Here is a 26213-nt window from a genome sequence, read left to right on the forward strand (position 1 = left end):
ATATGTTCTGCACATGAATTTACTGTTATAGGGGGGGTTTAATTTGAAAAACCTAGGCTACTGCTGATTTAAAAAACAAAACAAATAAACCACCGGTATTGGTTGCTGTTTCCAGGTAACTGGCAGCAGTGTCCAATAAAATTGCCTGGAAGATGTTTAAAGGAAAATCATGCAGCCACGGGTTCCTTCGAAGAGAGTTTCTTTTTAACAAAATCTGAAATCCTAATTGTGTCAAAGGTCAGCAGGCAGCCACTTACACTCTTCTTGGAGAACTTGAGACAGATTTTCTCTACTTGGATACCAGCCATCTAAGATGAGAGGCTCTTGAATCAGAGGAGCAGGTGGCTCATTCTAGTTGAACTGCTACCAATTTTCTTTTGAAGATTCCCCCAGTTTTGTTGTCTAAAGAGCATATATGGGATACACTATCAACTTGTATGAAGAACATTTTGAACAAAATGAATTGTAGCATTTCACTAAGGCTATGAAAGCCAACAATACTTTCCGTTTGCAGTGTGCGCTTAAATTCGATTCATATTTCTTGGCAGAGTTATTATACCATCTGGCGTTCCCCAGTAGGACTGGATCACCACCAAGGTTTAGAATAGATTAGTAGGGCTGTCTGGGTCACCAATTCCAGAAAGGGAGCCATCGTTTTATGAAGCACAGCATAGTAGTCTCCCTTTTTTGTGACTTTGTGTATAACACACACTTGTCTAATTGGGGGAATCTCTTAGAAGACTGAGAAATCCAGCATAATTTCTCTTTTAACTGTAGACATTCTTTATTGATGTATGTTAAGTCCCTATTACTTTCAAGTCTTTACAAACAGTAAGCATCAAGACACTTTTTAATGTGCTAAAACAAAAATTAGTACTAAACACAACGGGACCACAGAGATGACTTTAATTTAGATAATGTTTACGCTGATCTTAGCCAAAAGGCCGAGTACAAATCAAAACCAAAATATCCCATGTAAATAACAATTGTTCAAGGTCTACTAACACACAAAGTTTTTACTAAAGGCGTATGTCTCAAACACAATGCATGAATCAAAAACAATACATGAAATAAACTGTGAATATTCTAATATGCTCCACTACTGCTTATAGCTAAGGCTTGAAATGATACAAAGAGAGCCTTCCCAGGTTAGACCAATGAATATGCTGTGCACAGTCCTTAAATACACTGTGGTGTTCTTGGCTGTTTCTCAGCCTCCCTGTAGACCTGGAAGTTGGCAACTGAGAAACAGCCAAGAAGACCACAGTGTATTTAATATCCTGACATACCCCAGAGGGGTCTGCCCAGTCCAAGGAAGTTGCTATTTCATTAACTAACTCCCAATTCCCCTTTTTCTTTTTTTACTCAATCAAGATGGGCACTCAAATCATTAATTTGCCCTCCATCCTGTTTCAGCAGCTATCTTGACTCACTTTTGTGTCCATGCAGATCAGCCTAATTAAAGTATGTTTATCACAGTGCCTCACCCAGGCTCTTTGTGTCCATGTAGATTTGGCTCACAATAGTGTAATCAAGGTATTTTCCCCATTTTTTCTGCTGAACTTTGACAGCAGTTAACTTTAAACCAGAAAGTGAGATTCAGATTTTTTATCTTGACCCAATCCAAAGCCAAGACGGCTAAAACTCTACTAGGGGTCTTCTGTCCATAGCAAATTGTTCCTCAGATCCCCAATCCAGATCTCTACTGGTCAGAACTCTGGTCTCTTTCGAAGAACCCCCTGCTGTGCTCTGCAGGCTTCTTTTCTCCCTTTCCTTCCCAATGCTCTGCTCTTTGGACCTCCACTGCATCTACTCCCAGAGTCCTCCAGACCTCAAGCCTCAGATTTAAAGTTGTATGGCCCTGCCCTAAAACTTCCCAATTCCCTCCCTTCAACCTTCTATAAGTGTACCCTCTTGCTGGTGTGTGTGTGATTTCTTAGTGAATCAGTTCTCAGAGGCTTGGTGTAGGTTCTTTACAGTTTTATGTCTTTTTATTTTATTTTGCATACAATAAAGCTATTTGTTTATGTTTACAATCTCTCACTGACTCTCTTCCTTCATAATTTTATTTTGGGGTACCCCTACTGAGATCCACCCTGATATACACAGACTACAAGGTCTCCTGTTATTCCTTTCTGGAGACCTTTCTAAAGTTAATTTCCCCTTCTCTGGGTCCATTTTGGGTAACAAGACATGCCCCAAAGTCCAGCCATGATAGCTATCAGTGTCAGAGAGCCCATTACATTAGGTCCTCTATGGACATTGAACTTTAGAGGGAATGGATGAGGAACAGTACAAATGATAGGACAGAAGGTGAGGGGGGGGGGGGGGGGGGGGGGACATAAAATTGTCCATACAAAATTAACTTGTGACTTTTTAAAAAAACATTGTACCCCTAAGAACTCCAGTCTTCCAAACCCTAAGAACTCCAGTCTTCCAAACAAACACATGATTAACTGCTGCATGACATGATGCCCAATCTGCAAGTAACATTCCTCTTTGCTACAAAAAGTTAAGGTCTTACATTATTTATAAGCTTCCACTCAGTTCCATTCTAAATACCAAATACCAAAAGCAGATGTCCAGTATAGCAAAAACAGCAGCACTTATAATAAACAATTATTTGCAAATGCACCACAAATATTATTACCTGCATGCCCATGGAGTGGAGAGTGTGGCCTTGGAAGCGTTGGAGACGTGCTAGAGGTCACAATCAAACTCTTTCTATTACTGGTCCGACAGCTGAAATAGAAGTAAACAGACAATTTAATAAGGGGCAGAAATGTTTTTAAAGGAATTTATAGCATAAGTTTGTATTGTTCAAAGTGAAGGATATATCTGATAACAATGGTTTCTGGATAAAACAATATGGGAAAATGTTATAATTTTTTTTGGTGACTACACAGGTGTACTAAATTGGTACCACAGTCACACCCATCTACCTACTTTGGCTCATTGTGTAGCCGTGTTCATGGTTCTGCTATAGAAAAACTCAAGAACTAAGGGAACAGAAATGGTAGGATTATTTTGTTTCATGTATGAAAGCTGCGGTGGCTCAAGTGGTTAAGACGCTGAACTGTAGGCTGTGGAAGGTCAGTAGTTCAGCAGTTCGAGACCCGAGTTGCCGCATGATGGAGTGAGCTCCCATCTCTAGTTCCAGCTCCTGCCAACCTAGCAGTTCGAAAGCAAGAAATTGCAGGTAGATAAATAGGTATTGCTTCAGTGGGAAGGTAACAGCGTTCCGTGTGCCTTGGTGTTTAGTCATGCCTGCCACATGACCACGGAAACATCTTCGGGCAGCGCTGGCTCTTCGGCTTTGAAACGGATGAGCACCGCAACCCTAGCGTCGGATTCGACTGGCTTTCGAGCAGGGGAACCTTTACCTTTACCTATGAAAGCTGTAGAGTGAAACTGGTTTGCTTTGGGAAATGGTTAGAGAATACTAGATATACTGAATATAAAATTAATTTTAAATCCTTAACAATATTAAAATAATATTCCCAAATAATTTCAAGATTTAGTACTATATACTTCCTGTAGCAATGTTAATCCAAGCTAAACTCTAGAAAATACTGGTGATTTCATCAAAATAAGGAAGGCTATTTAAAAATATGTGAGTTAGCTATTTTGGAGTATCATATCAAAAATCCAATGCAGAATATGTAAAAGACAGATAAGACTGCGTCCCCCTTATTAATATACCTTACAAATTTATGTATTAAAATACATTACGGATTATTTTCTGTATATTTATATTTTCTATGGTATTCATAGCACTGCTATCCTACCTTTCCATACGTTCAAGGCAGTTAGTTAACAATCAATTCATTACAAAATATGTTCATTTTAAAATCACAACTAGAACAGATACACAGCCAGCTTCCATAACTCTGCAATTCACTGCAGCATACCTTGAGGAGCTCCATTCAACTTCAAAGTCTGTACTCCAATCTGATATATCAGAATAATATCTCCAACCAATTGAAGGCTCTTACAAATTATACCTCCTCCTGCTATTAACCGTTTTGTGCTAAATTGCATCAACCATAATGGGTAGACCTAAAGTACTATTAGAAAAACAAAATTCACACAACAAATTTTTCCCATCTTCCTTTCCACCATAGCCCACTGACCAAGGTTCCCTTTAAGCTGCACTAGGATGCAGTGGCACACCAATTCCCCCCACCCAGCACACCAATTTTTACCTCAGTGCAGGGGTGCAAGGTTCCCTTCCCAATAGTCACATAGCACAGACTGGTTTGGTCAGGCAGCACAGAAGCCCAGCGGTATGATTTTTGTTTCCTAATCTGGCCTGGCCCAGCCTCCCCTCAGCTGAGGCTTGAATGCCCTATGAAAGGGGGTGCTGTTTCCCCACCCAGCAGTCCTTTCCTTCGTGCAGCTGGAGATCCCCTGGTCCAAGAGTTATCTGGAGGACTGCTGCCCTTCCTGAGGTGAGTCATCTGGTTGTTTGTTTTGTCTTGTGGGGGGTGGAGGTCAGGTAGAGGGCCCAGGCTGGGATCTGTGCAGGATCACCGGCCTTCAGTTTGCTGGGCAGCTGGGCGCCCTTCCTGCAGCCTGACACTGTTTCCCTTCCCTTTGGGTGGGGGGAGGGCTTGTATAGGCAGGAGAGGAGGTCAGCTGGAGGGCCCAGGCCGGGATCCGTGCAGGATTGCCAGCCTCTGGTTTGCTGGGCAGCCAGGTGCCCTTCCTGCAGCCTGGCAGCATTTTCCTTCCCTTTGGGTGGGAGGAGGGGTGCAGGGTTTGTGTGGGCAGGAGAGGAGGTCAGCTTGAGGGCCCAGGCCAGGATCCATGCAGGATCACTGGCCTTCAGTTTGCTGGATAGCCAGGCACCTTTCCTGCAGCCTTGCACCATTTTTCTTCCCTTTGGCCAAGTTTCTCCCTCCTCCAAGTCAAGCTTTAGGAAAAAGCACAAATGAACATATTTTTTCCTGTGGTTTTCTTCAATCTGCTATAAATGCTACTGTAAAATTTCAGTTCAGAATAGTTCTGTAAATTCCAAGTGGTCCCAGTTCAAGTCTCCTTGTAGATCTACTTTCTCTGACCAATATGCTTACCCTGTATGCCATTCCTTTTGACACTGGTCAAAACTGTGGCACCTAACCACAGAATGCATTTTCATGTTCTCTCTTATCTCACTTTATTGATAATAATAGTAATTTTGATATTGTTTTAAATTATTGGAAAAAGAGAAAGGAAGAAGAAAGCCTAAATTAAACTTTTTTCCATAATGAAACTTGATGATACTGTTCACAGAGATGATGTATAAATCAATTCTAAAATACAGTTTGAAAGAGTCATATAAGTAATACAAATATGTTCCATATAAATATAAAAAGGTTTAATATAAATATATGGTTTGTATTACAAATTATAATAGTTTATATGTTATGTTTGTATGTTTTGTATGCTTGTAAACTGAATTTTAAAGCTAGCACCATTTTTCCCCTTCTTGAAGATGGGGACAACTTTTGCCCGCCTCCAGTCTTCTGGTACCTCACCTGTTCTTCAAGAATTCTCAAAAATAATGCCTCCTCTCACCAGTGACCCTGCCTGCCTCCAAGGAGGAGCTACTTCTTATAGGTTTAGACTACCCCACACTGGACCACCAGAGAATTTAGGACTTCTATTTCAACGTTTTGTAATTCCTGTGCATGTATTGAATGGATTTTTGACAATACAAAAAACTAATTGGGTTAAGGACACATAGTTTTCCCTTTTAGTTTACTGCACAGAGGAAGGGGGACAAATGCCATCTTCCTTATTATTTGGAACAACAGAGCCATACAACATAGGACTAGCAATGCTGAATCAGACCTATGGTTCATCTAGCCCAGCATCTTGTTTCCAACAGTGTATAACCGGATACTGCAGGGAAGCCCACAAAGTAGGACCTGCTGCAAATAGTACTCCTCTGGTGACTGCTACTAAGCATCTGACAGTCAGAGGCTTGCTGCCTCTTAAACTGTGGGACCACATTTGGCTGCCAGGGTTGATATTCTATCCTACATAAGTTTATCCTACACAGATCTCTCCAAAACTCTTTTTAAATCTACACCACATCTCATGGCAATGACTTTCATGGCCAACCAGTTTCATATAGTGACTCCATAGGAAAAGAAGCAAAGCTTCTATCCACTTTCTACACCATTGATCGTTGTTTTTTATTTTTATTATTATTATCATCATCATCACCATCATCATTATTATAATTATTATTTATTGATCTCTATGATGTCATCCATTAGTTGCCTTTTTTAAACTAAAAAAGCCTTTTGTAAAGATCCCTAGCATGGAAGTTGCCATTTGAAAAAATTGGAGATTTTTTGTGAGCTATCCACAATAACCCAAGACCTTTTTCTTGGATTGTCATCACCAGCACAGACTTCATCAGTATATATGTGAAATTAAGATATATATATTTTTTGCCCAATGGACATCATTTGCCTTGAATTTCCTCTGCCATTTCATTGCCCATTCACATAAGAAGCCCCCTGCTATATCAGACCAGTGGTCCACCTTGTCCAGAATAATGTTACATATAGTGGCCTATCACTGGTTTCCACAGATCACGACACTCACTAGTCGTCTAGAGTACAGGTCACCGCATCCAATATTACGTTTCTCCTTAAGAGTGAGAAAGGGGGCAAAGGTCTTGCCAGATCTTATATGCCAGCATTGTTGTAAAGCACATGCAGGAATAAAATGACAAGAGATAAGACCCTCCATTCTGCCTCTTTAACCCCTCTCTGTGTAATGTGTCACACTGCTACAGTAAACCCACAATTCCTCTATGGACTCAACTTGCAAAAGAAAAATGTGACTGTCACTACTAGACTATTGAAACTCATAGACAAAATCAGTTAGCATTATTCACAATGTTTCAAAGATGAAAACAAATATTTACAATTTTTTCTTCATAATGGACAAGTCTAAAATTGACAATCTTATGAAAGCACCAGCTGCACTGGAAGTTATAGCTTCTGATTATAGTAATTTAGAGATGGAAGCAATTTTGTCAGCAATGGCATCATTGACAACAGGAATAATTGAGTCCTTCAAGATAAGAACAAGCAAACATCCAAAATATACGACTGTAGCCACTTTCAGCATTTGTATGGTAACTGTCCTGGAATAAATGAAACTGTTAATATGTATTCCATAGTCTGTATACTACTATTTCACAAACCAGTGTGCCACATACACGTTTTCACTAGCAGGTAAAAACTGCTACATGGGCTTTGATCAGGCCATGTCAAGTAAGTCAAAGGCTACAGGGATAAAGAAGTAGGGTTCTTTTCCCTTTGAAAAGTCAACAGCTTTGAAACATTAATATAACTCAGTCCCACATCCACCATGAACCAGGTCCCTTACAAAGTAAGCATTATGTCAGTAAACCTGGAAAATAATTTTGTGTGGTATTATTTATTATTTCTTTACTTACAAAAAATTATATCCTGCCTTTCTGCCCTTACATAGGTCACGAAAGTGGCTAACAATTTAAAATCTATACATTATAAAACCATTAAAATAAAACCCTCTCCCAAACATACCTAGGGATGCCAGCCACAAAATGGGACCTGGGGATCCCCTGGAATTACAGCTCATCTCTAGACTACAGAGACCAGTTCTTCTGGAGAAAATGGATGCTTTAGAGGGTGGATTCTATGGCATCATATCCCACTGAGGTACCGGTCTTCCCCAGGCTCCATCCTCAAATTTCCAGGAATTTCCCAACCTGGATCTGGCAACCCTAATACATACCTCATTAAAACAACTTCTAAATGAGTTAAAAACAGAGTTAAAATACGTACAAAATAGTTAAAATGCATACAAAACATAAAACATTGGTTAGGAAAGAGGGATCATTGAGGGAATGCCATACAAAACAAAAAAGCTTCACCTGCTGGTGGAAGATGGCAACAGAACGATACGTTGGACCTTACCTGAAGGTTCTTTCTCCTCAGTGGGGATGAAGTCATCCAGGAAGTGGTTAGGTCACGCAGAAGCCACAAAAAGGCTATGAGGACCTGGCTTTTCGAATCTCTGTCCTTGCGATATGAAGATGGCATGGCGTTCCTCTTCTCTCTCGTCTCCACCAGTACCTTGTCGAGGTTTGATTCTCCAAAAAGAAGTCTGTCCTAGAACTTCTCTATGAACTAAGAACAGATGACTTATTTAGAGAATGTTTACGCTGATCTTAGCCAAAAGGCCGAGAAGTGATAACTTCTCCGTAGATAGATTACTTTTTGACAATATGCCCACCTTCCAGTGCTTGAGCCAGATGTTACGTCATATTATGATGTTCACCACCTGCACCCTGGCGCAGAACTGAATATTGTCCTGTGATACATCTGAAGCAAACTCTGCTGCCATCTTCATCTTTAGCAAAGATCTTTTCAGTTCCAGTGGAGAAACTTCAGGGTCCTGTAGAAAGCTGTCTGTCCATATCACGATGGCTCTCATAAAATTTGACAGGGGTGTCGCTGAGCGAAGTGTCAGTGGCACAGCTTCATATGCTTTCTTCAGTGCTGCCTCATTCTTCCTGTCCATGGAATCCTTCAATGCATTCTCTCCATCCCTGGGCAGCACTGCTCCAAAGTGCAGAGCCACTATGGAGGCATCCACTTGAGGTACACCTTGAGATCCTCCATGGTTTCTTCTGGCAATTCATAAAGTCGTTTGGCCAAAGATAACAAGGAGTTCCTGCTTCTGTGAGCGGCCCACTCTGCCTTCATGATGTCATCAAAGACATCAGGGAAAGGTGAAAATGTCTGCAGTGATTGGCTTTTTAAAACCCCTGGTGTCCAGCTGTGCAGAAACTGAGGGTCTAGGCTTCTCTGCTACCTCCATCTGGTAGTTCAGCGTGGTGATCACTTTGTTCAACAGCCTTTGGAAATGTTCTACCTGGAAAAGCCGAGGTGGTCTGAATTTTTGTCTCTTCCCCCAACCGTTCCCCTTCCTCTCTTTTTGAATTTTCACCTATGGAGGTGATGATGGATGCCGTCTCTGCCTACTCTGATCCGTATGAAGGGGGCACCCTCCTTTGGGTCTGAGCCCTGCCTGTCTTCCACTCCTCAATGTACTCATTTCAGAAGGGGCCTCCTCCTCCCAGAGGCCTCAGATACTCCAGTCTGTCCGGGCATGTCTGGGGCCCTTGGTCTCTTCCCTAAAGGAATTGGGGATCCAGAACCCAAGGACGACCAGGAGCTGTTTGCCAAGATCCTTTTTCCTTTAGTTACCCTGAATGTGGGTGTCAAGGGTAAGTAATCCCACCCCCTTGGCTCCCAAAGCCCTGGGACCATTGAGATGGGATAGTCCATGGCCCTCCTAGCATAGGCCAAAACAAGGTTGGTCCTACCTGGAACTGTGGGGGCATGAAGGGCCCGGGTACCATGATTATTTGGGCTTGAATAGGCTGACGCTGCTGCTATTGTGGGGGTTGTGGCTGCAGGAGGCCCTATGGCTGGGGGCCAGCCTGCCCCCCATAGCCCTGCCCCCCACACCCCTCCCAGGGACCCAGGCCTTGCCCCTGGGTTGGTGTAGGTGTGCTTCCTACAGGGCTGCCACCCAGACCTCCTCCGCCCTTTTGTTTACCCACAACATCCCTTCATCTCACATACGCCGGATACTCCACTGGCTGATTTTCCAGAGATTTTCTTTGGATGTTGGGGAGGAGCAGGAGCCCGCAGCTCAGACTGCTTGACTGGCCCCGCATTGCCTCTGTGCGCCAAACCAGCCTGCTCATTCCTCTTCGGACGCTGGTGCCCTCCGAGCCCATCAACTTGGCTGCCACCATAGAAAGTAGCTGTGCCACCTTCCCCTCTACCCCCAGTGCCTTGTATGTAGAGAGGTCATGTCCCAGTGAGGCCTCTGCTGTTCCCGCCTTCGTCCTGCCATCTGAAGCCTCGGGTGGGGGAGGGGGCCTCTTCCTCTTCTTTGTTCCTGCGGTGGGAAATTCTTGTGGCATCCTCTGAGAGCTCTCTTTTTTCCCTCCTCCTTCCCTGCAGATGGTCTGGGTGGAGATGGGGAAAGGATCTCCTGTTTTGGTGTCTCCTCCTTGTGATTTTTATAAGTTTTTAAAAAGTTCTTGTTGGCTTGGAGCTGGAGGTCCAGATGACCTACCGAGCACAGAGCTATACAGAAACTGGAGAGGTCAACCTAGGTCTCTCCAATAGGAGCCTCACAACTAAAGAATTTTGCATAGCCCTATCCAAGCGAGCCGAGGCATGACCTAACCACTCCCTGGATGACTTTCCCCCACTGAAGGAGAAAGGGACAGACGAAACTCCCTGGGGAGAGAGTTCCAGAGCTTTGGTGCCATTACCAAGAAGGTCCTCTCCCAGGTTGCCACCTGCCTAATCTCAGGAGGCAAGGGCACCTGAAGCAGGGCCTCCAAAAATGACCCGTAACAGTCAAGCAGGTTCATAAGGATTTAGGTAGTCCTTCAGGGATGTTGGTCCCAAACCATATAGGCCTTTGAAGGTCAGGGCCACACCTTGAATTGTGCCCAGAAACAAACTGGGAATCACTGTACACTCAACATAAATCAATCTAAATAATGTTAGCTACTCTTCTGCCTCCCCTAACTTGATGAACATTAAAATCCACATCACACTCCTTCCCCTGGACTGAAGAAAGAACCTCAGTAAGAAATAAACAACAACTAAGACCCGCCGTGGGTGCCTGATAGATAGTCCCTTTCCCTCATTGTGTGGCCCTAGTAAAAGTAATGAAATTAATACAGTGTGTAATGTAAACCGCTCAGAGCCCTTAGGGGGTGAGTGGTCTATAAATTGAAAGTTAAATAAATTTTAAAAAGCATGGAGAAACGACAATTGACAGGTGACATGATAGAGGTTTAAAAAATTATGCATGGGATAGAGAAGGAAGAGAAAGAAGTACTTTTCTCCCTTTCTCACAATACAAGAACTCGTATGCACTCAATGAAATTAATGAGCAGTAAGCTTAGAACAGATAAAAGGAAGCACTTCATCCAAAGAGTAATTAACACGTGGAATTCAGTGCTGCTAGAAGTAGTGGTGGCTACATGTATAGACAGCTTCAAGAGGGGACTGGATAAACAGATGCAGCAGAGGTCCATCAGTGGCTATTTGGAACACTGTGGGTGCGTTCAGATGCACCGTTTGATCTGGTGTTGTGATGGTTCAGCAACGGATTTTATCTGCATGATCACACAGTCAACATCTGCCTCCCGTCCCCAGCCATTGGTTTCCGGCTCAAAACGGCTTTAACCCGAAGTATTTTGTTACCAGGTCCCAAGTGGTGTTTTCTCAGCTCTCCCGTTTAAAGCTGCATTTTCCCCCTGTGTGATCGCTCCTCCGGTGTCAACCCACTTCTGGTTTAAACCCCCTCCCCGCTCGAAATCTGCCTGAGGCTTCCGCTTGTCGCCCACCATTTTTTTAATGCATTGGCGGTGTGCGCATAGGTGGAGCTCCACTACCGTGTTAAGAAACTGACATTTAAATGGTCACTTGTTTTAGAGTTTAGATGAGTTCGGGATCTCACAGAGGCCATTTCCGGGTCAAACTTTTAAAGGAAAGTCTTTTGTTAGAGGAGTTGGATTGAGTCACCCTGGTGGTTCTGCGCATGCACCATAATAGTTTCAGCCCCTCCATTCTACAGAGGGGCGCCTATGCGCATGTGCAAACTGAGAAAAAAATTAAAAACCGCTGACATACGCTCCCGCACACCGGTACTACAGACACCGGGAAGTGACGTGACTGCGCGATGAGGCGGGATAAGGGAGGTAAGTGTGATCGCAATTATCCAGATCAAATATAATCCAGTTAGAACCAGAGCAGTTTAACCCGCTCTCAGCACGCCGTCTGATCGCACCCTATGTCTGGGGCAGTGATACTCTGTATCCTTGTTGCCTAAGAGAAACACTGGGAGGGCTTCTGGAGTTTTGGCCCTGCTGGTGGTGTCGATGCACCACTGCCTGCTTCAGTGCAAGGGTGACCACCCCCTCTTCTCAAGAACACATTTAACGTCTCCTGGGATCAGTCTGCCAGGCCTCCCGGCCCATTTAAGCAACCGGGGGGGGGGTGTCACACAAATATGTTGTAGGTCTGGAAACTTCCAAGAATCCTGTACAAATCCTTAGCATAGACAAGACGAAAAGTACCCCACATAACTGGACAAACTGACAGCCTGGGACCATGTGATCCTGTCACTGCTAATGTAGGGTCTAAGATTGAACTGATGCAAGAGATTTTATCCACAAACTGTTTAGCTAAATGGTCACAGCAAGGTGCAGAGCAGTCCAGTTCCTCCTGTAGGCTGGACCCCAATAGGCCTTTGACCATACTGAAGGATTCTGCAGGTCTACAATGTGCTAGGTTAGAACCTCAGAGTAGCCCAAACAGAAATAGCAGACACAGTTCCAGTGCAGCTCTCCACAATGGATAAGCAAGTATTGGCCCAATGACTACACTATCTGCCACACTAGGTTAATCCTAAAGTGTGGTAACACCTCCATGGGAGAGACACAGGTACTACAAGTACACCTAAGTGTACTTAGTGTACAGGGCCATAGCTAGCACGGGGCAACGCCCCCTCCCAAATTCTCAAAAAAATAAATAAATTGAGAGCCTGCCCCGCCATTTTTTCTGCCGTGCCGCATAAAAGCGTGGTTTCCACCTCATCTCCTTGGATAAGATAGCAGCAGTGGCTGCATCACCTTGGCAGAGCAGCTCCTCCTCCTTCCAAATAGCAGACAACTCGCTGCCTAAGCTGGGCTAAAGAAAGCCATCCATGAGAAGTTCTTGCAAGAAAAGCCCAGCTGCACCTTGCTCCCTAGTCACACAGCCAGAGCTCAGTGCATGCCGCCGGCCAGCAAATCCCGTCCTTTTTCTTTTTCTCAAGGATCCCAACAGGGAACAACATGGCTCCAAGTTGGGAGTGGAATGCTGAACCTGGAAAGAATGGGCGAGCGCATTCTTTCCTCCACACACTCCCCCCTCCCAAGCCTGGGAGTGAAAGAACTGAATCCAACAGAGGAAAGATCTCAGGCAGAAAGGAGATTCTTGTAGCCCTCCCCTATACATAGAGGCGCAGCCAAAGATGTTGGGAAAGAGAGAAGACAAGCAACATGGTAGCAACACAAGGAGTCGTTTTGGGCTGAAAGATTCATGATGCACTCGTAAACATACTTATTACAAAACTAGGAGCAAAGCCTGTTGTAAAAACAATACAACGAGCTCTAGAAAGAGGTGAGGCGAAAGTTAAAGGCCCGTCTCTGCTCGACGCATTTCCAGATGTGTGAAGGCACCTGCACACAACCCCTCAGCTTTATGTCACACAGCCGTGGCTGTCTACCTGGCTGCTGACAGACAGGGCTGTCCCACAGCAATGCGGTTTCTACCCCCTCAGTAGACTCCGGGGCCAAGGGGAGGAGGGAGGCCCCGTGACCGCGTTCCCTCCCGCCTGGGCACCCACCTGGGGTAAGAAACCCTCCCATCAGGGATGGGAGAGGCAACTAGTCACACCCGGGAGGACCCAGGAAGCGGCACTGTATATTCAACCTCTTGATCTGATGGGTATTTAAAATCCCACCCATTTTCCCCACCCCTCCTCCATCCAGTGCCCCCCCCCATCCATCCAGTGTCCTCCCCACCAAAAATCATCTAGTTACGGTGCTATGCCACTCTCTCATATTTGTAATTCACAGTACAAGCACACTGACTGCATGGGCCCACATGCTGTCTGCTGCTATAGCAAAACATTACTCCTTATTCCGTTTCACTCTTTTTGGCTCTTGGCAGGCATTTCTCCAACAGGAGTTGAGGACAGGATGAACTCCATCCACGGTCTGCAGAGCTGTACTCTAACAAAGGGTAGAAGAAGGCCCCTATGGGTTCACAACCCCTGCAACCACTGCTAGTGAATGATAAACCACGAAGGCTAAATGATGGGAAGGGGAACCAGAGAATGAAGACTGCTGAGATGAACAGCAGTAGGCAGACGTAATCAACCTAATGAATATAGCAGGGAGAGATGGCTACACAGAAAGATGCTCTTGCTCTTGTCACTATGGACTTCAATGCAGCCGCTATGCTCTCAGCTCCCTGCTGAAATTGTTTTTTCCACTTAATGATGATAGAAGATTGACTAGGTACAATGGTGCTGTGCCAGCATCCAAGGATTGAGATGTAAAATTCTCCCAAATGACACAGGTATAAGGAGCAAGCATGCATCAGTGATGAACACTGATGACATGGGCACCCCTCCACATGTACAGTACACATCAAACTGTAACTGACAAGTTAACCTGCCAGGGGAGACAGTTTTCTTGGTTAATAAAACATTGCAGTTCACCACTGGGAAAATGGTATAGAATCATAGAGTTGGAAGGGGCCATACAGACCATCTAGTCCAATCCCCTGCCCAATGCAAGACCAGCCTAAAGCATTTCTGACAAATATTTGTCCAGCCTCTTCTTGAAAGCTGTCAGTGAAGGGGAGCTAAACACCTCTCTAGGCAGCTGATTCCACCTTTGAACTACTCTAACTGTGAAAAAGTTTTTCCTAATATCCAGCCGATAGCTTTCTGCATGTAATTTAAACCCATCGCTTCAGGTCCTATCCTCTGCTACCAACTGGAACAGCTCCTTGCCCTCCTCCAAATGACAGCCTTTCAAATATTTAAATAGACCAATCATGTCCCACCTCAATCTCCTCTTCTCCAAACTAAACATTCCCAAGGCCCTTAGCCTTTCCTCGTAGGGTTCAGTCTCCAGACCTCTGATCATCCTCGTCACTCTCTTCTGCACCCTCTCGATTTTGTCCACATCCTTTTTGAAGTGAGGCCTCCAGAACTGCACACAGTACTCCAGGTGTGGCCTGATCAAGGCAGTATACAGAGGGGCTATGATCTCCTGTGATTTCGATGCTATGGCCCTTTTAATACAACCCAAGACTGAATTTACCGTTTTTGCCACCACATCACACTGACTGCTCATATTTAGCTTACAGTCCACTCTTACTCCAAGATCTCTTTCACATACACTACTCCCCAGAAACATATCCCCCATCCAGTATTTGTGCTTGACATTTTTGTGGTCCAGATGTAATACTGTGCATTTATCTTTGTTGAATTGCATCCTGTTTGCAACTGCCCACTTCTCCAGAGTTTTCAAGTCTTGTTGAATTTTAACTCTATCTTCTTGGGTGTCTGCTACTCCTCCCAATTTGGTACCATCAACAAATTTAATGAATAGCCCTTCTACCCCTATATCCAGATCATTGATAAAAATATTGAAAAGTACTGGGCCCAAAACTGAGCCCTGCGGCACCCAGCTGGACACCTCCCTCCGATCTGATGAAACACCATTGACCACCACTCTTTGTGTGCAGTCCTCTAACCAGTTCCCTATCCACTGAACTTTCCTATAGTCCAGCCCACAGTCTTCCAGTTTGCCCATCAGAATATCATCTCCCTACAATAAATTCATCAATTGGATGGAGGCTTCTAAGTAGTTCTCGCATTAAAAAACTGTCCAAAAAGGCACTTTTCAGGATCAAATCTTCAGCACTGATCCTATAACATAACACATATTTGCTACTATCTAGATCCCAGAAAACCCAGTAGTCTATGCTTTTGCATCCCCGTGGAATACTAATATAAAATATGGCATAACAAAGTTTGAGACCAGTGGCACTTTTAAGACCAATAAAACTATATCTGAGGAAGTGTGCACGCACATGAAAGCTTATACCGTGAATAAAACTTTGTTGGTCTTAAGGGTGCCACTGGACTCAAACTTTGTTCTGCTGCTTCAGACCAATATGGCAACCGCAACCTGAATAAAATATGGCAGTATGCCAAAATCATTATAGGAAATAATATCCCTGGCAAAAACCTGTCCCACATCATACCGAAAGTTATTTGATGTCTAAGACAGTTTCTGTACTATAGTTCATGAACTGCATTATGTTAATGATGAGACAGGCATATGCCAGAATATAGAACTGGCAGGAAGCAGCTGTTAGCTAAAAAACTTAATAACTGAAGCATGTAGTGGTGACTCATTCACTCCTAGGTTCCTTCAGCTACAAACATGCTGAAAATGGATATATTAATTCATTCAGGGCTGCTGTTATTTTAAAAGCATTTCAGTGAAACTTCCAACTTCTAGAGCAGATTTGAATGTCCTCTGAGAGACTGTGCATTTGAAACCATATTATAAATATGGTTACTGTGAAGAACAGAAGAGCTCCAAGAATGAATGCAGGAAGCTGTAAAACATGCTACAGTATACTGATACAAAGATAAAACAAAATGCCTTCATGGTTTTCATACAAATTGCCTATAAAAATCTAAATATGCTGATGAAAGTATACTATATGAAAGGAAAACAGAAAGCATGGGGGACATTTTTTTAAAAGCCCCCAGCAGAGATTCAAGTATGCATACATTAATGCCCTCAGCATTTCCTTTCCAGATTTACTACATTTTACAATTCAAAAGGTTACTAGGTTCTTCATGGTACTTGTTTCCAATAGCTTTGGCTGTTGTGTCAGTATACTCTAACCCTGGTTGAAGTCCACTTGCCTACCTGCTCAAACATCCTGCTTGCTTCACACCCTGCTTCAGCTGTATACACTAAAATCTGATAAGAGGGGAAGCAATGAACCTTTACATATCAGTGTGGTTCAGAATGGGACATTGCTCGTGCTAGAGTACTTGAAGGTACCACAATCTCACAGATGACTTAGTCAGAAACAAATAAATGTAAACAACCACTGCATCTAAAATAATTTAGACTCTGAATACATTCGAGTTTAAGAACCAAACAAAAACATCATTTATAAAAATCTCTAAATCTGTCATGTACATTCAAATTACTTGCCATAGTATTGCATTATTGCATTAATCATGTTCCTTTGCTTCTCTATTAAACATCTTAACATCATATACATGTTCATGACCCCAACAGTCTTACACAGATTTATAGCAACCATTTTCTACTGCTTTACACTGGCAATTTTAAACTTTAAAGCCACAGAAATTGCAAGAACCACTAGATTACTGAGTGCCTTAGCTCACCAAAGTAACATAATGAAGTATCTATTATGACAAAAAGATAACAAATATAAATTAATAGCTTGGAGTTTAGCTCCAATCTGAGATGTTGCTGCAAAATAAAAACAAGTTATTTCTGAAGCATAGTCTTTTTCATCATTTGTCTTAGCTTTAATTTAGGACAGGTGTTCTGATTGCTGATGAGCTTCATTTAAGAACTATCATATTTACAGTGTGAACCTCCATCACGCACTCTTGATGGAGACTGTATCAATTGACCTGTATTTTTTCTAAATAAAATTCCAAGCAGCTGTGTGTTTTTATGCCTACTATGGACCATCTATTCATTCAACCATCAGCTTTGATCTCTGTAACACTTTCAATCACAAGAAACAGAGAGATCAAGGAAATATTCTAAGAGGTTTTTAAAAACCTTTTGATTACCTTTTAGATCGCCTCAGCATGCTCGTTTCTGGAAGAGAGAAATTGGATAGCACTGTCCAGAAGAAGTCAGACATGATCTTTGTATGCTTTCATTGCCAGGAAAAATACTGCACAATCAAGCCACTAGCAATAAATAAGAGACCAAAGAAAACCAGTGACAGAGCCAATGCAAATTCCCTGTAGACCTTGCAGGCTGTTCCATTAATGTGAGTGAGGCAAGTAGGCCGGCAAGCTGCTGCTGCTGTTGCTTTCAATGTCTCTGCTTTCTATTGATCTCATATACACTTGACTTTCCCTCTCAACCCAAAAAGGTGTTCACACAATGCTGCACCCAAACCTTTTCTAAGAAACTACATGGCCATGCTAGTATTTTATTTGTGTTAATTTATTCTAAAGGAAGCAAACTGTATGTTTTCTTTTACATAAAATTAATCCCTAATCCTCAAACCCAACTCTGATGTAGCCTAAATTGCTTTAACTGTAATTGATCACATTCCTCCCAGACAGCCTCTGGTGTCTATTCCATCCCACTATTTGCTCTTTTGGCCCAACTCCCACTATTTAATCATTTGCAACAAAAAGGAGCTGCAGTGGCTCAAGTGGTTAAGACACTGAACTGCAGGCTGTAGAAGGTCAGTAGTTCAGCAGTTCAAGACCCGGGTGCCGCATGACGGAGTGAGCTCCCATCTCTAGTTCCAGCTCCTGCCAACCTAGCAGTTCGAAAGCAAGAAATTGCAAGTAGATAAATAGGTACGACTTCGGTGGGAAGATAACAGCATTCCGTGCGCCTTGGTGTTTAGTAATGCCGGCCACATGACCATGGAAACGTCTTCGGCTTTGAAACAGAGATGAGCACCACAACCCTAGAGTTGGATTTGACTGGCTTTCGAGCAAGGGAACCTTTACGTTTACCTTAACAAAACATACTGTAAGCTCATCAGAGGCAGGAATTATTGGCTACCACTGGAAGAGGGCATTCACTCCTGCAACTGCTGTATTCTTCTACCAGTTTGTGGTGACTTAGCTTCAGCCCCAAGGCAAAGAGAACCATGCTATATTGTTTGAACACTGTTCAGTAAAGGAACCATTATTAGCCTCCACATTTCTTTAGCCAACCTCTGTTTCCAGTACTCTGAATGCGTATTGCCTTGATATGACAGGCCTCTCTCCCTGGGTGAAAATATTATTGCGTTCTAAAGGAGCATTCTCAGAATTGCTACCAGTTCCATGGACAGGGCCTGCAAGACTGGCCCAAATTATTTTTATTTTATTTATGTTACTTATACAATCTCAGATTAGGGATCTCAATGAGAAAGTGGTACCAGGAGGTAGGGTTGACATTTGTTAGACGCTAGGGGACTTTCTGGGACAAGCTGAGCATGTACAAAAGAGAGAGGCTTCACTTGAATCAAAAGGGAACCATGCTGCTGGGAGAAAGCAAACAGTAGCTGGGGAGCCCCCTGTTTGGGACAAATCAGTCCAACGGGACAATAGTGTAAATAGGGTAATATCAGTAGGAGCGCAACAGAACTTGGGAGTGAAAGTAGGCTGACTGCAGGGCTGTGTGTGTACTATTTGCAGAGAGAAAAGGGCCCAGGGAAACAAGTGTTGTTGGAAAGGGAAATACATCGTAGATATCTATATGCCAGTGATAGAAGCCTCTGAGCCAAGAAGGGGGAACTGGAGTGCTTGGTACTAAATGACAATTTAGATAAAGTGGGTGTTTCAGAAACATGGTAGAATGGTTATAAGCTCTACAGGGAACAGATGGAGGGACATCTTGAGGGAGGTGTTGTGTAGTATATCAAAGAGGGCACCGAGGCAAATCAGTTAGAAAATACTGAGGGAATTCTGAGGGGGGAGACCTCCCCACTACACACAAATCCTGGGGCCAGCTTATCCTGCAGTGTGGTTTAAACTGTGCTGCAGGAGAAGCCAAGCCAGCCCCAGGGTTGGGCTGGCATTTTTTTTATATCGGTATTTTTCTTCTCAGGTCTATTGGACCCCCCAAAAATCAGGATTTCCGAAAAATCCCAAATCCGATTACCATAACAGAATAGGGATCTGGGACTTTTCGGAAACGCCGATTTTTTTTTTTTTTGTCCAATAGATCTGAACCAAAAAATAATAGGTTGTTGGGGGGTATTTTTGCACGCCTCTAGTTGCGACACAGAGGCAGGCAATGGCAAACCACCTCTGACTGTCTCTTGCCTTGAAAACCCCATGGGGTTGCCATGAATCGGTTTCAACTTGACAGCACTTTCCCCCACCACCAATAATGATTATGGCTAAAAGATTAAGACTGTACACCTGATGCATATTTACATAACAACAAGTATCACAAACTTCCACTGACTGAAATGATATATTATTCATGATTTTATTGTCTTATTGGGTTTTATGCATGGGCTCTTGCCCCTTGTAAGCTGCCCTGAGCCCGCTCGTGGGGAGGGCGGGGTAAAAATGCCTAAATAAATAAAAATAAATAAATAAAAATATTGTGTTCAGAAACAATGAACTACTTCAAAAGTATGTATTTCAGTACAAAACAGCAAGTCTTTTTCCATGACACCAACAAAACACACTATTTTGGGATCTCCATTTTAATCTGTATACACATTTTCCTTTAGTTCATTGTTTCAGGTTGTATATATTATGATTGCGCACATTAAATTACACAGCAATACATTATTTAATTTGAACAAATATTACAATTACCAATGTCATGTCAGATGGGTACACACCATTCTAGCCAGGAGAGAAGATCACTTGTGAAGTTATGAACCCTTTGCTAAAACATGTAAGAAAGGGCAATCATGTAATCTTTTATAAAATGAACAAACAAAATTAAATGCAATGAGGAAAAATATATCAAAGGTGGGGGAAACCTTGTATTTTTGTCATTACTATTCACCTTCTAAGGCTATCTGTTTTACTTTTGTGAATAAAGTCAGCTACCAGTATAAAAAGCTTCCACAGCAATCACAAGTACTGCCTCAGGCATACTATTATTCAAAAATAAATTTCCTTTTGTAGATCTGTATAGTCGGGTGAGAGTGATAAAGACAGCAGAGCTGGCTGAGCAAAGAAAATGGTGCCAACAACAAATAATTTGATAGTAGATAAAATTATTTAATAAAATGTATAATTTATATTAGAACTTTAACACCTATTTTGATTAAATCAATAGGTCATTGTGAACATTACTTATAATGGTAAGAAAAGTCTTTGTGATGTTTTCACTGAGCACTTTTTATCATTGTCAGTAATGTCAATAACTTTCCATGCTACTATTAATACCTCTTTGTTATTGCAGGTGAATATATGAGATTGCTATATTAAAATGACTTGGATTTAATTCCATTTTTCAATACAGGAATATGATGACTTCACTCCTTTATAAATCTTTTTTTACTTAAAAAATCCCCTCCCTCTCCCCTACAGCTGCCTTATAAGCCCAATATTATCTTCCATTTTGAAGTGAGTGGCTAGGCAAAGTATTTCACATATATTTAATAGTAGGAAAAAGGTCCATTGTGGAAATAAATACAATGAGATCTAGAAAGAGGCTCTGGACAGATGCCCCGGTCTTGGACACTCAGTGTCAATTTGTTGTGGCAACCTCAGCAGGGTATAATGACACTGAGCCCACCATTTTCTCCAGAGGAACTGATCTCTGCTACCTAAAGAACAGTTGTAATTTTGAGTGATCTCCAGCCCTCACCTGGAGATTGGCAACGATGGTTCCCCAGAAGGGAATGGTTGGTTTGGAAGGTGGAGTCTATGGCTTTGTACCTGTCCGGGGTCCAACGCCTCCTGAAACCTCACCCTCTCCAGGCTCCATCCCTCACATCTCCAGGAATTTCCTACCTGGAGTTGACAACCCTATCTCCTTTCCAGCCAATTATCAACCTACCTTTATTTCCCCCTCACTCTTCAGCTTTCCACCCCCACACACACCTGCAGCCTCTCCCGTGCTCTGAAGCCCTGACTGCTACGTCACATTGGCTGTCATATGGGGGCCACCTTAGCAGCATATAAGGATACAGAGCCCACCGTTTTCTCCAGGGGAACTGATCTCTGCCATCTGGAAAGCAATTGTAATTCTGAGTTATCTCCAGCACTCACCTGGAGATTGGACACATTTTACCTCAGAACAGCAAACAGCTGCTGCCCCTCTCTGCCTCCCCTTCCTCTCCCTCCCTCCCTTCCTGTGGCATTAAAAGGACTGGTAGATGGGACCACGTGGCCACCAACCAGCTGGAGAGCCCTTTAAATCTTGCAGCTGCCCCTCTCCCTCCCCTCTTCCAAGAATTAAAGGGCCCTCCAGCTGATCAGTGGGCCCTTTAAATCTTGCAGGAGGGGAGGGAGAGGGGCAGCTGCCGGCCACACACCTTCCCTGAACTCCAAGCCACAATTTTGCCACTTGTAGGAGTGGGAACCCTTTAAATGCTGTTTTTCTAGTGGGGGCTGCCTGAGCCTGATCTCCAAGCAGCAATCAGGGAAGGCATGCAGCCATCCTTCCCCCATGCCCCCCTCCACTGCTGCCCCACAACATTTCCCCATGCCCCTCCAACCCAAAATTTCTGGCTACAGGGCTGATAAGTGGATAATGTTTAATTTTTGTACTTACATTTTGCATAATGGAAATTGTAATTTGACGACTATTTGTTTTTTGTAACTTGTTATATAATAAAATTTTAAAATGTGCAAGTTCCATTTAAAAATGATGGAACTTGCACAAAGTAGAACTTACAGAGAGAGGAGACTGTTTAAAGGACACTTCTGCAAGTATTCTTCTGGGTTCTATATCCTGTCTTTACTATCTCACTTAGCCTTTTAATACAGATTATTAATGTCTGTTATTTCTATTCAGATTATCCTTTTGTCCTATGCTTTTTACTCAAGTTTCTACATTTTTAGATAATTTTTACATGCTTAATATAACTGCAACTGAAATTCCATTTTCTTTCTATTCCTTCTTTGACCTTAATGATCTCTAGTTTTCCAGTTTCTCAAACCTGTAATCTTGATGTGAATTTAGGATCCTCTCTTCATATTCTTTCTCAGACTCAAGCCATCTCCAAATCCTGTTGTTTCAAGCTTCTTAATGTTTCTAAACTTAGACCTTTTGTTTCACTTGATACCTCTCACACTTCAGTTTGTGTTCTCATTATTTCACATTTAGTCTATTGTAATATTCTTATTGGCTTAGTAGTTTCTTAAACTTGTAATTTCTATCCTTAAATGCTGCTGTTTGCTTGTTTTCTCCACTGGAAAGTTCAAACATGTTTTTCTTGTTATTCCTTTCTTTAAACTAGCTTCAATTTCCTATGGCATACCTAGCCTATTTGTCACCCAGGGCAGATAACTTTTTAACCCCCTCCTTTCTTTCTTTCTTTTTTTGCTGTCAAGTCACAGCTGACCATGGGCTTTCAAGGCAAGAGACATTTGGAGGTAGTTTGCCATTGCCTGCCTCCGCATCGGCCCTGTTAGCTTCTGAGATATGACAAGATCAGGCTAGGCTGGGGCTATCCCCTCCTCTATACCACAAAATTATCTTCAATAATAATCATGAAAACAAATAGTAATAATGGCCAAAAAAGGGAGACAGTGAAAAAATTATTTTATTTAACTTTGTACATATAATTATGCCAGTAAAAAAAATTCAAATTCCAACCCACTGTTCCATCACAAGAGCCAGCATGGTGTAGTGGTTAAAGTGTCAGACTAGGATCTGGGAAATCCAGGTTCGAATCCCCACTCATGCCATGGAAGCTTGCACCCGGGTGACCTTGGGCCAGTCACATTACTCTCAGCCTAGACCTGACTTGGATAGCCCCGGGAAAGCCCAATCTCATGAGATCTCAGAAGCTAAGCAGGGCCGACATGGAGGCAGGCAATTGCAAACTACCTCAGAACATCACTTGACTTAAAAACACTACAGGGCTGCTATACGTCAGCTGTGATTTGACTGCAAAAAAAAAAAAAATATTCCATCACACCACGCATGTTCTGAACAGGCACTTACAAGGGTGTCTGTTCTCAACTTTGAAGTCTAAGAGCTGACCACCCCAAACATCTAAAAGGCATTTTTGAGAGCTAGCATCCCTTGTACTAACTTTTACTAACTAACACTAGCCAAAGCATCACAAAATAGTGATTCCAAACTTCACGAGAATGGATGTTAAGAAACACGCTACCCCCCAAAGAAGGTGCCCCCATCCTCCATTGTTTCCAAAGGACTAAAGTCAAACCAGAGAATCTCTGCAGTAGAAATGGGGGGAGGGGGATTTTTTTGCAAACTCAGCAGAACCAGTGAAATGTACAGAGTATCCAGCAGTACCAGTGCAATCACGAAGTGCCCACCAGAACCCAGTGCCATAGTGGCAATGCCAGCTGATGTCAAGCACAGAATCACAGTCCAAGCAAAATGGGGTTGGAAGCCCAGCAACACCAGTGCAATGTACAGTGCCCAACAAACCCAGTGCCTTCTGTTCATAATATTAATAAAGGTTTACTATGTGTGACTGAACAAAAACAACAAAAACTACACTACTCTTAAATACATCCTGTCACCAAGCACGATAAGGATGGCTTGTGGCATGGCCATAAATTAAGACTTTCTTAGGTCTGTGGGTTCTTTTTGAGGCCATGTAGAATGAATACACTCCCTTTCCTTTGCTAGATTCCAGTCCAGCAGCACCTCAGACAGTCAACGCTCCCTTCATCAGATACGAGATGTCAAATATCTGGCAAATATCTGATGAAGCAAGTTTTGACTCTCAAACACTTATACCCTGAAAATCTTCTTGGTCTCTAAAGTGCTACTGGACTTGAATCTATCTCTTCTATTGCAGACCAAACTGACTAACCTCTGTAACTACCCCCTTCCTTTGGAAACTGAAACCAAACAATATCTGTAACCCCAAACCAAAGTGCCAATCATTGCTTTCTTTCACATCTTGGATGCAGAAGCTACTTCTAAAGAGTCCAAGAGGCATCACCTTTGCCTCTTCTGGGAGCGTCTGTTCAGAAGCAGTTGCCTCTGTTGCAGGACACCTGGCTTGGAACTTTGCAGCATTTTGTGCAACTTAACATCATTTCGTGATTGGGTAGAAGCATCATGGCTATAAGCTGTTGTTGGACCGCTCCTTTACAGATCTAACCCCTTTAAATCCCTCTAGCTAGTGGCTATCCACTGTCAATTTAACTCGATGAATAAAAAGTACTTTCTTACAAGAACATAATGTAAATCTCCAATATCAGGATGTAATACTAGGAAAGACCTCATTGTACCATGCTCTCATCTCTTTTTATGACTTCAGAGGAGGAAACTGGATCCCACAGACTGCTGGCCTTGCTCCTCCATTGTGGGGGGGAATGATCTAATGCAATCACAGCCATACATCCAATCTAATTTTAGTTGCCTCTGACAATCCCCATGGGCTCCTGGACAAAGATTCCATCTGCCCCCCCCCCCATGTGACCCTGATCCAAACCAAATATCATAACAAAACAAACAAATCACTTGGCTTGCTGTTACCATTATTCTATAGTAATAAAAGAACTGGCCTGTCTGTCCATGTTTATTTGTTTATTTATTTACTTTATTTATAGACCACCTTTCTCCCCAGCAGGGACCCATAGTGGCTTACATCATTCTCCTCTCCTCCATTTTATCATCACAACAACCCTGTGAGGTAGGTTAGGCTGAGAGTGTGTGACTGACCCAAGGTCACCCAGCAAGCTGCCATGGCTGAGTGGGAATTCGAACCTGGGTTTCCCAGATGCTTGTCTGACACTTTAGCCATTACACCACATTGGCAAGCACAACTCAATAGAGAATAAAGCTAGGAGACTCAAAATTGGCCACCAGCTTCAGGATGACTGTGGGAGTTCCAGGGACAAAATGGAAAGGCATGGGAAAATGGTGGCCCAGGTGAGACAAAACACCACCGCACGATGCTATTTGCAAATGAAGCTAAGGGTCTCTGCGGTAAGCATAACTCAAAAATTAATGCTACATGTTTGAAAACCGGCCACTAACCCCAGAACGATGATGAAACTTACAGTGTCAAAAATGAAGGGAACTGGAACACCCTGAACCAGGTTATCTTGATGACAGACAACATGTAATGAGAGCTTTTAAGCAACCTGTTGTGTGCCTCTAATATTCAGATCCCCAACAAGCCATGGAAAGTTGCTGGGTGACACATTCTCAGCCAGACCTACCTCACAAGGTTGTTGTGAGGATAAAATGGAGGACAGGAGAACAATGCAGCTTTGGGTCTCCATTGGGGGGAAAGAATGGGTGTTTGTTATAAATCTAATTCTTAATGATATTTTTAAAATTACATCATTTGTCATATAGCAAAGTAGCCTTTACAAAGGGCTATCAGATCTTCCACCAGCACAATAATGAACTGGGAGTTGTAACTTCTGTTCCACATGTATAACCACTAAAACAGATTAATGTTCCATTATCATGCATATAAAGGGTGGAGGCGGGGGTAAGCATCCTTTTACTACTTTGTTAGATCACGGGGAAATATTAACTCCCCTCCCTCTCTGTTCATAATATTAACAAAGGTTTGCTACTATACTACTCTGAAGTACATTCTTCACCAAGCAGAACAGGGATGAGAAGGTCTTGACACCAAGAAGTGAAAATAAGGGGGGGGGGGGGGGGGAAGAAAAAATAC

General features: G+C 42.9%; 1 protein-coding gene across 5 annotated transcripts in view; it reads right to left on the reverse strand.

Moving 5' to 3' along the window:
- Positions 1 to 26213, reverse strand: part of MAST2 (microtubule associated serine/threonine kinase 2) — a 162574-nt gene that overhangs the window by 124744 nt on the left and 11617 nt on the right. For all 5 annotated transcript variants that reach the window (XM_015421982.1, XM_015421981.1, XM_015421980.1 and 2 more), the window contains exon 3: positions 2651 to 2742. In XM_015421982.1, the coding sequence (XP_015277468.1) occupies positions 2651 to 2742 (92 nt within the window). The remainder of the gene's footprint in view (positions 1 to 2650; positions 2743 to 26213) is intronic.

This window comes from Gekko japonicus, unplaced genomic scaffold (assembly GCF_001447785.1).
Source record: "Gekko japonicus isolate JY-2015 unplaced genomic scaffold, Gekko_japonicus_V1.1 scaffold75, whole genome shotgun sequence".
Taxonomy (NCBI): domain Eukaryota; kingdom Metazoa; phylum Chordata; class Lepidosauria; order Squamata; family Gekkonidae; genus Gekko; species Gekko japonicus.